An 11,919-nucleotide genomic window follows, 5' to 3' on the forward strand; every position below is an offset into this window, starting at 1 on the left:
CTCTGGAGGCAGCGGGCCCTGTGCTGAGGGCAGAGGAGGGGCATGGACACGTGGCTCTGTTGAGTGACCTTCCTGAGGGATGTCAGGAAGCCTTGGAGGAAGCTGTGCTGGGGCTGGTCCCTCAGGCAGGGGCAGCCTGCCCAGGTAGCCCTGGGGGCCAGCCTGCATGGCTGGGGGTAAATGGTTGTTTGGGGGTACATGTCGGAGCCTAATGTTGAGCTGAGCCCCCCTGGGGCAAAGCCCCTCCCACCTCAGTCAGGAGGGACTGGGCAGGTGGGCATGAGGCTCCTTTTGGGGCTGTGGAGACCTGTGATGTGGTGGCAGGGCAGTGACACCAAGTGCTGTGACACCTCAAAATGGGGACATCCCTGGCTCTGGTTGGGGTGGGGTCACCCAGGGCTGTCACCTCGCTGTGGGGCAGCAGGGACTGGGGAGGGTGGAGAAGGAGGGACCGACACTCACATCACGGTTGTTCTCTCCAATTGCTCCTCTCGCCTCTCAATGGCAGATGATTGTAAGTACGGCAGCTCCCTGTCTGTCTGTCTGTCTGTCTGCTCTGTGTCGGTCCTGGCCTCGCCAGTTTTTGTCTTGTGTGGCTGCCCTTGCCCTGCCCACACCCTCCTTTGGCTCCTGACCTGGTCCAGCTCTGTGGTCTCCACCCCCACCTGGCACTGTCTCCTGGCTGGCACATGCCAGCAGCCCCTTCGGGGCTCGGCGCGAGGAAAGGTCTTGGACGTATTTGCAGTGCTGGGATATGGGGAGGCACAGGAGGTAGTGCTGGGGTGGTAGGAGATGGTGATGGGCAGTGCCACATAGTCAGGGACAGCAGGTCTTGCTCCATGCTCAGGGCAGAAAGGCCGCTAGAGACACAAGGGAGCGGTGTGTGCCTGGAGTCAGGGCTGCTCTTCCTTCCCCTTGTGCCTCAGTTTCCCCTTGAGGCTCTGGCTGGAGTCTGGCTATGGTGGGGTGAGGGTAGAGGGGAATGTTGGTGGGTCATGGCAGTCCCTGCCCAGGGTGCTCAGTGGTGGGACAGGCTGCTGTCATGAGTTGTGAGACTCCTTCCCTGGTCAGGATATGACCCTGGAAGCCTGGACTCCTGGTTCCCTTCTTGGCATTGCTGCTGGGTCCTTGCATGGCTTTGACTGAGCAGTTTCCTTCTGTACTCTTCTGACCAGTCTGTGGCCATGGGCTTATGCCCCATGGGACAAGGGAAGGGTGATTTCATCCCCAGTCCTGCTCCCACCCCACGAGGCAAGGGAAGGGCAATTTCATTGCAAATCCTGCCCCCATCCCTACTGTAACTTGTGTACCTGTACCTGTACACAAGGAAGAGCAGCAGGGTGGCAGACAGTGGGTGGGTGCTGGTGCCAATTCCTGAGGGGTCAAACACCTCTCTGCTGTCCCCCAATACCTTTTGTGTCCAACAGCAGCATTGGGAGAAGCCCTGGAGCAGCCTGGAACTGAGCCTCCCCTCAAACCTCATGGGGACCTCATTGGGACCCAGTGTCCCAGCTTTGCTGAGGCTGTAGGGGACAGGACAGTGGCAGCTCTGTAAAAGCTCCTCTTGTTCACCCATGACCCTGTGCCAAGGCCAGAGTCCCTCCTGGCAGCCCTGCTTGGCCCTGCCTCTGCTGCTTGTCCCTCCTGAGGCTTCCCAGCCAGCTGACTCCCTGCTCCCTCTCCTGATTCCAACATGTCCTGGCCCTCTGAGACCCCCCCCCGCCATGGCACTGCCTACCTGATTTCACACCATTTTTCTTGCCTGGGCCAGTGTGGTCTTGTCACTGGGCCCAGCCCTGCACAGACCAGAGCTGTGTGTGCCAAACACAAACCCACCTGCCCCCTCTGTGTTCCTTGCCCAATGCTGGGAGCACCTGCCAGAGCTGGAGCAGGATGTGGGGGCATCAGAGCCTGCCCACACACAGCTGGCTCCTGCCTCCCTGTATCTCAGCAAAGACCATCCCTCACGGGCTCAGCATCCCTGTATCCCAGTGGGGACCAGTTCCACAGTGTGGGGACCAGTTCTCCATCTGAGCAACATCCTGTATTCCAGTTGGTCCAGCATCCTGATGATACTAGTCCCTCACTGAGTATCGCAGTGGGGACCAGTCCCCCACTAACAGAGTACATCAGTGGGTCCCAGCAGGGCCCAATCCCCCTCTGGCTGTCCTTTAGAAGCTTGAAATGTCTCTGCCACCAGTTTGTGGCCACCCTCTGTGCCCAGCCTTGCCCTGTCCCCCCCATGTCCTGTCCCATTCTGTTCCCCCACCCTCCACTCAACCTCTGACGTTGCTTCTACAGGGCACGCTCTTGAGAAAACATGGCAAGGGGACAGAGAAGGTAAATAGCTGTGGGCTCCGTGTGTGTCATTGGCCTGGGGCCACACTCGTGGCCTCACACCTGCCTGTTGTGGAGGTCCAGGCTTGTCTGTGCTTCCTCTGTCGTGCTGTCTGGATGTGGTGTTGTGGTGGGGTGTGCTGTGTTGTGTGCAGGTGGGGGACAGTCACCTCTTCTGTGTCACCCAGGGTAGGGAGCGGGTGCTGTGTGGTGTTTGCCCCATGGTGGGTACGTGGAGTGTCACCCAGCCCTGTGACAGGGACATGGGGTGTCACCCATCCCTGTGACGGGGACATGGGGTGTCACCCACCCCCATGGGGGTACACATGGGATGTCACCCATCCCTGTGATGGGGACATGGGGTGTCACCCATTCCTGTGATGGGGCCATGGAGTGTCACCCATCCCTGTGATGGGGACATGGGGTGTAAACCATCCCCATGGGATTCACATGGGGTGTCACCCATTCCTGTGGGGGACACTCCCCCACAGTCCTCAGCACCCTTTAGCTGCCTGGCTGCGACAGTGAGGGAATGGGGCTCCCAGCATGGGAAGACCCTATGCACAACCCCGTGCCATGGCAGGGGCTCAGGAAGAGGAGACCCCCATGGTGGGCTCACTGGGGGCCTGAGGCTTCTGAGATCCCTGGATCTCTGAACTTGCTCCCCCCTCCTGCTGAGGAAGGCTCAGCGGGGCTTGCTGAGTCCCCAGCCTTGCCCGAAGGGTTTTCTCCAGCACATGTGCTCTGGCCCTGTCTGGAGGCTCCTCACCACGGGGTGGGGGCCCAGCACTGTCCCTCAGACTACCTGCTCCCCAAATCCTGGGTCTTGTGAAGAGCCATGCCAACATTGGTCTGGGCAGTACCTACAACACCCCCTGCTCTGCCTCCTCTCTTGGGGGACACACTCTGGCATCTGCCCAGTTTGTTGAGTGTGCTTGAAGAGCTGATTCCCTCTGATTCCTCAGCCTCAAACGAGGTAGGGAGCAAACCTACCCCACCTCAGAAGAGACCTGGCACACTCCTCACAGTTCACCAGCACGGGGCTGAGCCTTTGCAGGTGTGAGCTGGTCCCAAACCAATGGCACCAGTGGAGAACTGGGCACAGCCAGAGGAGAACCCAGGGCCAGAGCCCCAGGGCCAGGGGATGTGGGGGACCCGGAGCTGTGGCTGAACACTGCTGGGGCCACCAGTAACTGTCCCTTGCTGTTCTCTTGCAGAGCAGGGTGAAGCTGCCCAGTCACACTGAAGTAAGGACATGGCTCTTCTGCTCCCCACTTGGCACTGCTCCCTCCTCTTGCCTCCTCCCCTTCCCTTGTGCCCTTGTACTCTGGCCTGGGGGGTCCCAGCTCAGTACACCATCCTGTCATGCTCTGTTTCGGGGACAGCAGCGTCCCCAACTCCCAGCCTGTCCACCAGCTGGGGGAGATGGGGGCATCAAGAGTGGGATTAATGGGATAGAACTGGGTGGGCAGGAGAGTGGGCACAAAGGGTTCATGGGGGGTATACAAGATGAGGGCATGGATGGGGCTGGCTCCTGCAGAAGGTACTGGTTAGTGGGAGAGATGGTGGGATTTTTTTGTTCGGAAGGACTGGAGCTACTGGTGCTGGGAGAGGGAAGGCGGTGGGAACCTCTGGGCTTCAGTTTAACCAGTTGCATTTGCACCCTGGAGGAGCTGAGAAGGGGAGCTTGTGCTCAGCCTGGTAAGGGATGCCAGCCCAGGGAGGTGAGGGGGATCTGCCTGTGCCGTGGGACTGCTGTTCCAGTGGGTCCTGCGGAATGACTTCCTGGCCCCTGCTGTGGTGGGGGCACAGGGCAGGCAAAGGCAGCCTTGTTCCCTGAGTTCCCTGGGGTGCCTCCCTAGGACTGGGCAGGTGTGCAGGTGGCAGGGAGGTGTGTGGTGGCTGCCAGCACTGTAGGGTACAGGCTGTGCCCTTCCCATGCCTGCTGTCTCCTGCACTTGCTCTCTGCTCCTGCCGTGTCCAGTGTTCCTACGGTCGGTCAGTGCCATGCCCTGCCAGGCTCTGCTGGATGCAGAAGCAGGTGCTTGGAGCACAGGGAGCAGGATGGAACCCTTGGGCCAAGCTGCTTGTGCCAAGCAGAGCATGAGGACCCTGATGCCAGAGTGACGTCCCTACCTGGGGTCCCCAAGCGCCCAGCCTGTGCTGAGAATTCAGGGGCTGAGACAGAGCTGCCAGTCCCGCACCTGTGTCACCTTCCTGGCCTGGGTGGTGGCACCTGGGGCTCTTCAAGGAGCACTGTCTGGTCCCCTGGAGCCTGGGGCAGCCCCCAGAGTTTCAAGAAGCTTCTGACTCGACGTGCCCACCCTGGCCATGGCACCCCATGCACGGCTGCTCACCAGGGCCGTCCCTGTCTCTTTGCTCTCCGCAGGGCACACAGATGATTTTCAATGCAGCCAAGGAGCTGGGGCAGCTCTCCAAGCTGAAGGTGAGGGTTTGGGGGTATGGTCTGGGTGGGCACTGAGCTGAACGTGAGGGTTGCAGGGCTGGGTTCCTCTCTGTGCTAGGGTGGGTGGCACGGTGCAGGCTGGCACTGCCACTCCTGCAAGGACACCACCAGTGCCTACTTGCTGATATGTCTGGGGTAAAGGGAGAGGGCTCCTGGCCCCATGCTGAGAGCAGGATTGGTGCCCCCCAGGACCACATGGTGCGGGAGGAAGCCAAGAGCCTGACCCCGAAGCAGTGTGCCGTGGTGGAGCTAGCACTGGACACCATCAAGGTGAGGACCCTTGTGTGGCTCAGGGTGCCCTCAGGGCTCTGACCCTGAGGCACAGACATGGGGAGCACCAGGGGCACCCCAGCAGTACCACTGAGCATCCTGAGGCCGTCTCCCCCTCCAGCAATACTTCCATGCTGGCGGCGTGGGGCTGAAGAAGACATTCCTGGAGAAGAGCCCAGACCTGCAGTCGCTGCGCTACGCCCTGTCCCTCTACACCCAGGCCACGGACCTGCTCATCAAAACCTTTGTGCAGACCCAGTCATCGCAGGGTAGGACACACTGCCCTGTCTCCACCCTGGGCCCCTGTCCCCCTACAGGGGCTTGGCTGCCCTTGCCTCTGTCCCAGTGAGGGTCTCAGCCAGGCTTACAGTGTGGGGAAGGATGGGTGGGGAGGGGAAGGGCTTTTCCTCCCGTGGTTTGCAGGTGAACTGGAGCCATGGATACCCAGTGGCAGCCTGGCAGTCCCCTGTCCCCACCAGCAAAAAGAGTGTGTCCCCAGTGCCAGGGCATGCCTGGGCAGGCACAGAAGTGGGGCTTGTGGGCGGGGGAAGGTCACCCTCTGGCCAGCTGTCACAGTGTTTCTCCCCTTTGGATGGCCCCTGTCATCCAGCACAGGATCCAGATGCTGTGCAGGGCCAGTCCTGGGCACTCTGGCTGCCCGCACACACCCTGATTTGGGATTTGGGGTGCCGTGTGTGTATCTCATATGCTGCCCCCGTCCCTGTCCTATGCAGTCCAGGGTGCTGGGCACCCTCCAGGGCAGAATCACCCCTCAGCTCTAAACACTGCCCTTTATTTTGTCCCTTGGCTGCTTGAGAAGGGGCCTGAGATGCTCGCTGGTGGTCACGGGCCACCACAGAACGCCCCAGCCAGGCTTGTCTGCGTCCTCGGGGAGTGGGACGTGCGTTTGCTGTCCGTGAGTCTCCACAAAGGACGTTTGTCCTGTCTGTGCCTCCTGTACCAGCCATGTCGGGGGTGTGGGTTTGGGTCTGGTGGGTGCCAGCACCCCTGGGTGTAACCTGGCCCCAGGAGCCCTGCACTCAGAGCTGAGGGCTGCCTGGCACTCTTGTGTTGCTGCAGTGTTGTCCAGGTGCTTGGCCGTCCATCTGTCTGCGAGATCTGATCTCTCTTTCTCTCTCTTTGTTTTCTCCCCTCTCCCTCACTGTTTCTGTTCCCCACACACATCATCTCCCTCCTCTCTTCTTCATCTCCTCCCTCCTCTCTTCTTTTTTATCTCCTTCCTCCTCTCTCTGTTTTCATCTCCTTCTTCCTCTTTTGTGTACTCTGTGCTGTGTCTCTGTCTCTTTTTCTCTCCTTCCCACTAGTTCATGGTGGGAAAGGGATTAGGTTTACCCTTAGTGAAGAGATTTATCCTGAGAAGGGTATGTGTGCTACTCGCCCACCCCTGCCCCTGCCTGCTGCCAGCCTGGGCTAGTAACAGTCCCAGCACCGCGGGCTGGGGTGATCTGGAGCCCCATCCCAGCATCCCTGGCTTTGGGGACCCCCAGTGTGGGCAGAGCTGGAGCCCCCTGCCCCCAGACTGCCACTCCCAGGGCTGCTTTGGGGTGAATTTGGAGGAACTGTGTTCAGCCATATTGAGCTCCCCCAAAGTGGGTTGGGGGCTGCCCCATGGGAATAGGGGTGTCTGTCTGCACACTCTGGGCTCTCCACATTGTCCCCAGTGCGGTTGCTGCCTGGGAGTGGGTGGACACCCACCCTGACCTCCCCTGGGGGTGCCGTGCCCCATCTGTGTCCCTCTCCTGCCCACCCTGCTGCCAGAGGGACCATTACTAGCCTTGCTCCGGCGCACTCCGTGTGCTGAATGAGCCCAATCCCGCGGGCCCCGCTTGTCCTCCATCACAACCTGCCGGGGGGGCCGGGACTGCACCCCCTGCTTGGCCTCCCATGCCCAGACACCCCCTCCCTGCCATCCATCACCTCCATTCCAGCTCAGCATGTGGCTCCGGGTGCTGGGGGGTGGGAGGAATGTGCCATCACCAGCCTCCACCCTCAGTGACCTGGCACCCTCAGTGACACGTGGGAACGTGTCCTGCTTCCACTGGTATTCCCACCTTGGGAGCTTTCTGCTGAGCCCTGTTTGATCTCTGTGGCTCCAATGGACCCACAGAGCCTTTCCCTCTGCCTTGCACCCCCTCCTTCGCCCATGGGTGCATGCACAGCTCTTGGGGGGGACGGGGTGGGCTGAGCTGTTGGTCGCAGGTCACCCCAGTTACCCAGGCTGGGGGACCCCAGGGCTTGACATGGTCTTTGGGATGGAAGAGTATGAGGGGGCAGGACAGCCTTAAGAGCCTGGTAGTGCCATGGCTGCCCTGGTTGGGTCCCTCCTGCCCAGTGCTGTCCCCATAACACTGTCACCCCTCTGTGGCCAGAGCAGGGGGAGCTGGACCACTGTCCTCTCCCCCATCCCAGCCAGGACCCTCAGCCCTGCCTGGGCAAGGGGTGTTCTCTGGACCATGGGGACATGGGGTGGGATGACAGAGTCCACCTGGTGCTGGGGATGTCGTGCCATGTCCATGGACAGCAGTTGCAGCCACATTGCTGTGCCCATGACCCTTTGGCAGAAGCCACTTTGGGACAAAGCCCAGTGCCCACCCCTTGCCGCCCCGTGGTGGGTGACCTGCCTCCTCCAGTGGGGTGGGTGGTGGGCAGGGGACAGCAGGGACAGCAGGGACATGAGCACTCACATCCCCTCTCTCTGTCATGCAGGCTCTGGCGTGGATGACCCGGTTGGGGAGGTGTCGATCCACGTGGAGCTCTTAACCCACCCTGGCACTGGCGAGCACAAAGTCACTGTCAAAGGTGGGTTCTGCTGGCCGGGGTGGCAGGGGACAGCAGGTGACAGTGCCCCATGAGCCTCACCTGTCCCCTCCCTGCAGTGGTGGCTGCAAACGACCTCAAGTGGCAGACATCGGGCATCTTCCGGCCCTTCATCGAGGTCAACATCATCGGGCCCCACCTCAGTGACAAGAAGAGGAAATTTGCCACCAAATCCAAGAACAACAGCTGGGCCCCCAAGTACAACGAGAGCTTCCAGTTGTGAGTGGCAGCTTTAGCTGGGAACGTGGGGACAGGCTGTGGGATGTGTCCCCAGCATGTGGGGACCTCCTGGGATTTGCTAGTGAGTTTGCTCATCGCCCACGGGGTGTTTTAGGGGTTTTCTCATTGGTAGAAGCAGGGAGGGGGAAGAGTTAAAAAGGAAAAGGCTTTTACAGGGGCAGTGGGGAGGCAGCAGAGCCGGACAAGGTTGGAAATGCGACCCCAGTGCCAACCCTGCCCATCCCTTGCCCCCGCTCCAGCACACTGGGGACAGAGACAGGACCTGAGTGCTACGAGCTGCAGGTGTGTGTGAAGGATTACTGCTTCGCCCGGGAGGACCGGACGGTGGGCATCGCGGTGCTGCAGCTGCGGGACATCCTGCAGCGCCCCGGCTGTGCCTGCTGGCTGCCCCTGGGCCGCCGCATCCACATGGATGACACCGGCCTCACCGTGCTCCGCATCCTGTCCCAGCGCAACAACGACGACGTGGCCAAGGAGTTCGTCAAGCTCAAGTCGGACACGCGCTCGGCTGAGGAGGGCAGCAGTTAAACCCCTCTTGTCCCTGCCAACCCTTGCCCCCACTCCCGCCCCCCTCAGAGTGTCCTCCAGCCATGAATAAGCCATAAGAGTGGCCACAGAGCAGTTGCCATCCTGGCCCTGGGAAGGGGGTGGTGTGGCTGTGGTGACAGACCCTCTCTTCCCTCCCTGGCCGCAGTGGCTGGGTGGCAGCAGTGCTGAGCACAGCCAAGCCCCCATCCTACCCTGCAGGAAGGTGCTGGGGCTGGGGGGCTGCAGGGGAGGGCTGGACCCCAGAATGGGTGATGGGACCAATCTGCCCTTCCCAGCATGTCTGAGATGGAGGAACGCCAGTGGCCCATCCCTGAACCTCCAGTGTCACACCCAGCCCCAAACCTCACTGAGTGACACAAGGAAAGGGCTGTGGGAGGTGTTGGGTGTGTGTGGGGGTGTGAGGGCCTCTGTGTTTGTGTGTGTTGTGTGTGTGTCTCCTTCCACCTGAGGGTGTTGGTGAATGGCTGGCACAGCGTGATGGCCCTTTATGCCCATCCCTGAGCATTGTGGTGTGCCCTGAGGGGCAGGGCCCACCCCTGAGCACCTGTACATATGTAAATACCTGTACATATAGGGCAGGCGGCCAGGCTGTGTCCTGCACCCGGAAGGGCTATTGGGGCTGTTGGATTGGTGGGTGCAGCCCCCACATGCCCTGCACAGGGTCCCCTCCCTGGCTGGCAGTGGCATCACCGGGCCAGGAGCAGCAGGGAGCAGCCCTCGGCCCATATCCTGTCTTCCTTGCCTTGCTGCCACCGTGGGCTGCCCCATTGCCCCTTACAAAGTGCCAGAGCTTGGGGGAGCAAGGGCTGGGGGCACCAGAGCAGAGGGACCTACCCCCCTTTACTCTGGCCAGTGGGGACCAGTGTCCCTGTGCAGTACAGCCCATGGGACCTCCTTGGCACAAGCAAGACCCTTCTCACCACAGCCCAAAGGACCCCTCCCTGCAGTTGCCCATTAAACACCAGTTCTGTCCCGCCCCAGTTCCCCAGTAAGCACCATTTCTGTGTGGTAAGTGGTGTGTGCATGTCTTGTGCGAGTGTCTGGGAGGTCAGGGTGTGTGGTGTTGGGGTGGCCACCCCAGCTGACCAGTTTGCCCCGCATACTGAGGCAGACAAAGGCCTAACAACCCCACAAGTCAATACAGCTCTCTCAGTCCCCTCCCACCCCCAAACAGGGTACCCCGACTGACCCCCCACACTCCTTTTTCTAGAGGCTTTGCCTGGGACCAAAGGGTTTCGCTTTCCTCTCTCGTTTCTGTTCAGTGTTTACACCCTTTTTCTACAGCTGCTCCTGCACAGCCAGGCTGGGGCTCAGCCCTGCACCCCCAACTGTGGTGGCCCTGGCCCTGTGCCCCCTCCCCAGACTGTCCTGTTGGCATGTGATTGAACTGACCAATTCTGCTCCTGTAGCACAGTGTCACCGATGCCTGTGTGTCTGTCCCGCCGGCAGCGGCGGCTGCCATGGATGCATGACAGTGAGATGTTTTGCACTATTTTGAATTTTTTGGGCTCTGTAAAAATATTTTATTATAACTGACATTAAAAAGCACACCCTTCACTGTGGCTCCAGTGGGATGTGGGGGGCAGCCACGTGTGGGTTTCCAGCCCCTATCCCAAGGATATCCAATCCCAAGAATAGCCAGCTCCAAGGATCAACAGCCCAGGGATGCTGCAGCAACCCTGTCCCCTCTCAGCATCCCTGAGGGTGCTCAGCAGTGCACCCACACTTTGCAAAACCAAGAGCATCAGGACACAGGTTGCATGGAATCATAGAATCCCAGAATATCCTCAACTGAAAAGGACCCACAAGCATCAGCAGTCCAACCCCTGGCCCTGCACAGACACCCCAGAACATTGTCCAAACTCTCCTGGAGCTCTGGCAGCCTTGGGGCCGTGCCCACTGCCCTGGGGAGCCTGGTCAGTGCCCACCACCCTCTGGGGGAAGAACCTTTCCCTGAGATCCATCCCAACCCCCTGGCACAGCTCCAGCCATTCCCTGGGTCCTGTCCCTGGTCCCAGAGCAGAGCTCAGTGCCTGCCCCTCCACCTCCCCTCGGGAGGAGCTGCAGAGCTGGGACAGACCTTTCCTGGGAGGTGACACTCTATTCCCAATCACTGTGCTGCTAATTCCCAGGCATGGGATGACTGGAGACAATCAGATAGTACAACCTCACCAAGAGCAAAACCATCCCTCACTGGTGTTGTGGCCTTTGACAATAGAGTGACCCCAGCACTGGACAAGGGATGAGCTGGGGCTGTGAATCACCTGGACTTCTGAGAGGCTTTTGCCACACCCCCTCAAAACACCAATGTAGATTTGATGGATGTGGGGCCCTGATGATGTACAGAGGCACCTAGGGCTTTTCCTGCTTCTCCCCTCAGTAATGGGGCTTTGCAAGAATCAGGGAATGGTTTGGGTTGGAAAGGACCTCTAAAGCTCACTAAGTCCAACCCTATCCTGGGCTCTTGTCCTTTTACAGATACACCCTTTCTTCAGGCCTTCTGGATTAATTAGTTTTAGCCATCAGTACTGGGGTTTGTGTGTCCATATGAAGAGACAGAATATCCATCATTAACCTCTCCTGGTCTACAAAGGTTATTCTAATATTCCAGAAGTTTGGCCTTAGGGCTGGGTCATGGGAACTGGGGGCTTGAGCTACAGAATCGCAGACTGGTGTGGAGTGGAAGGCACCTTAAAGCCCGTCTCATTTCACCCTTTTACATGGGCAGGAACATTTCCACAGGACCAGGTGGCTCCAAGCCCCACCCAACCTGCTTGATCCCTGAAAGTGTCCCAGGGGCAGCCACAGATCCTCTGGTCAACCTGTGCCAGGGCTTCACCACCCTCATTGGGAAGAATTCCTTCCCAATATCTCATCTAAAACTCTTATTTTGGGGTCACAGCCCCACTGCCCTCCAAAGAGCCCCAGCTCCTACTTCCAGACAGAAGTGCCTGAGGGCTTTTCCGGGTCTTTCCCAGGGCCTGGGCAGTGTCCTGCTGCCCTTGAAAAAGGAAAGGGGGAGACTGCAGTTAATATTGCAATTCCTCAGGGCTTGAGAGAGGATATGTGAGACAGGGTCTAACTGGAACTGCATAGGTACTTCAGGGACGAGCATGCAACTATGGACTCCTCCTCAAGAATAGCCCAACCTGACTAAAGCTCCCTTCTAGAAATGCTCTTGTTCTCAGTCAGTGACATTACTCATGCCAGCACTCCTA

At 59.6% G+C, this 11,919-nt stretch overlaps 1 protein-coding gene across 1 annotated transcript in view; it reads left to right on the plus strand.

Moving 5' to 3' along the window:
* The window catches only part of UNC13A (unc-13 homolog A), a 37,590-nt gene extending 27,332 nt beyond the window's left edge, over positions 1–10,258 (plus strand). The window contains exons 36-42 of the mRNA XM_071578052.1: positions 4,727–4,783; positions 4,994–5,074; positions 5,196–5,343; positions 6,400–6,456; positions 7,802–7,894; positions 7,972–8,131; positions 8,392–10,258. Of these exons, the coding sequence (XP_071434153.1) occupies positions 4,727–4,783; positions 4,994–5,074; positions 5,196–5,343; positions 6,400–6,456; positions 7,802–7,894; positions 7,972–8,131; positions 8,392–8,680 (885 nt within the window). The 3' untranslated portion in view covers positions 8,681–10,258. The remainder of the gene's footprint in view (positions 1–4,726; positions 4,784–4,993; positions 5,075–5,195; positions 5,344–6,399; positions 6,457–7,801; positions 7,895–7,971; positions 8,132–8,391) is intronic.
* Positions 10,259–11,919: the final 1,661 nt, after the last annotated feature.

Source organism: Pithys albifrons, chromosome 27 (assembly GCF_047495875.1).
Source record: "Pithys albifrons albifrons isolate INPA30051 chromosome 27, PitAlb_v1, whole genome shotgun sequence".
NCBI classification, from domain to species: domain Eukaryota; kingdom Metazoa; phylum Chordata; class Aves; order Passeriformes; family Thamnophilidae; genus Pithys; species Pithys albifrons.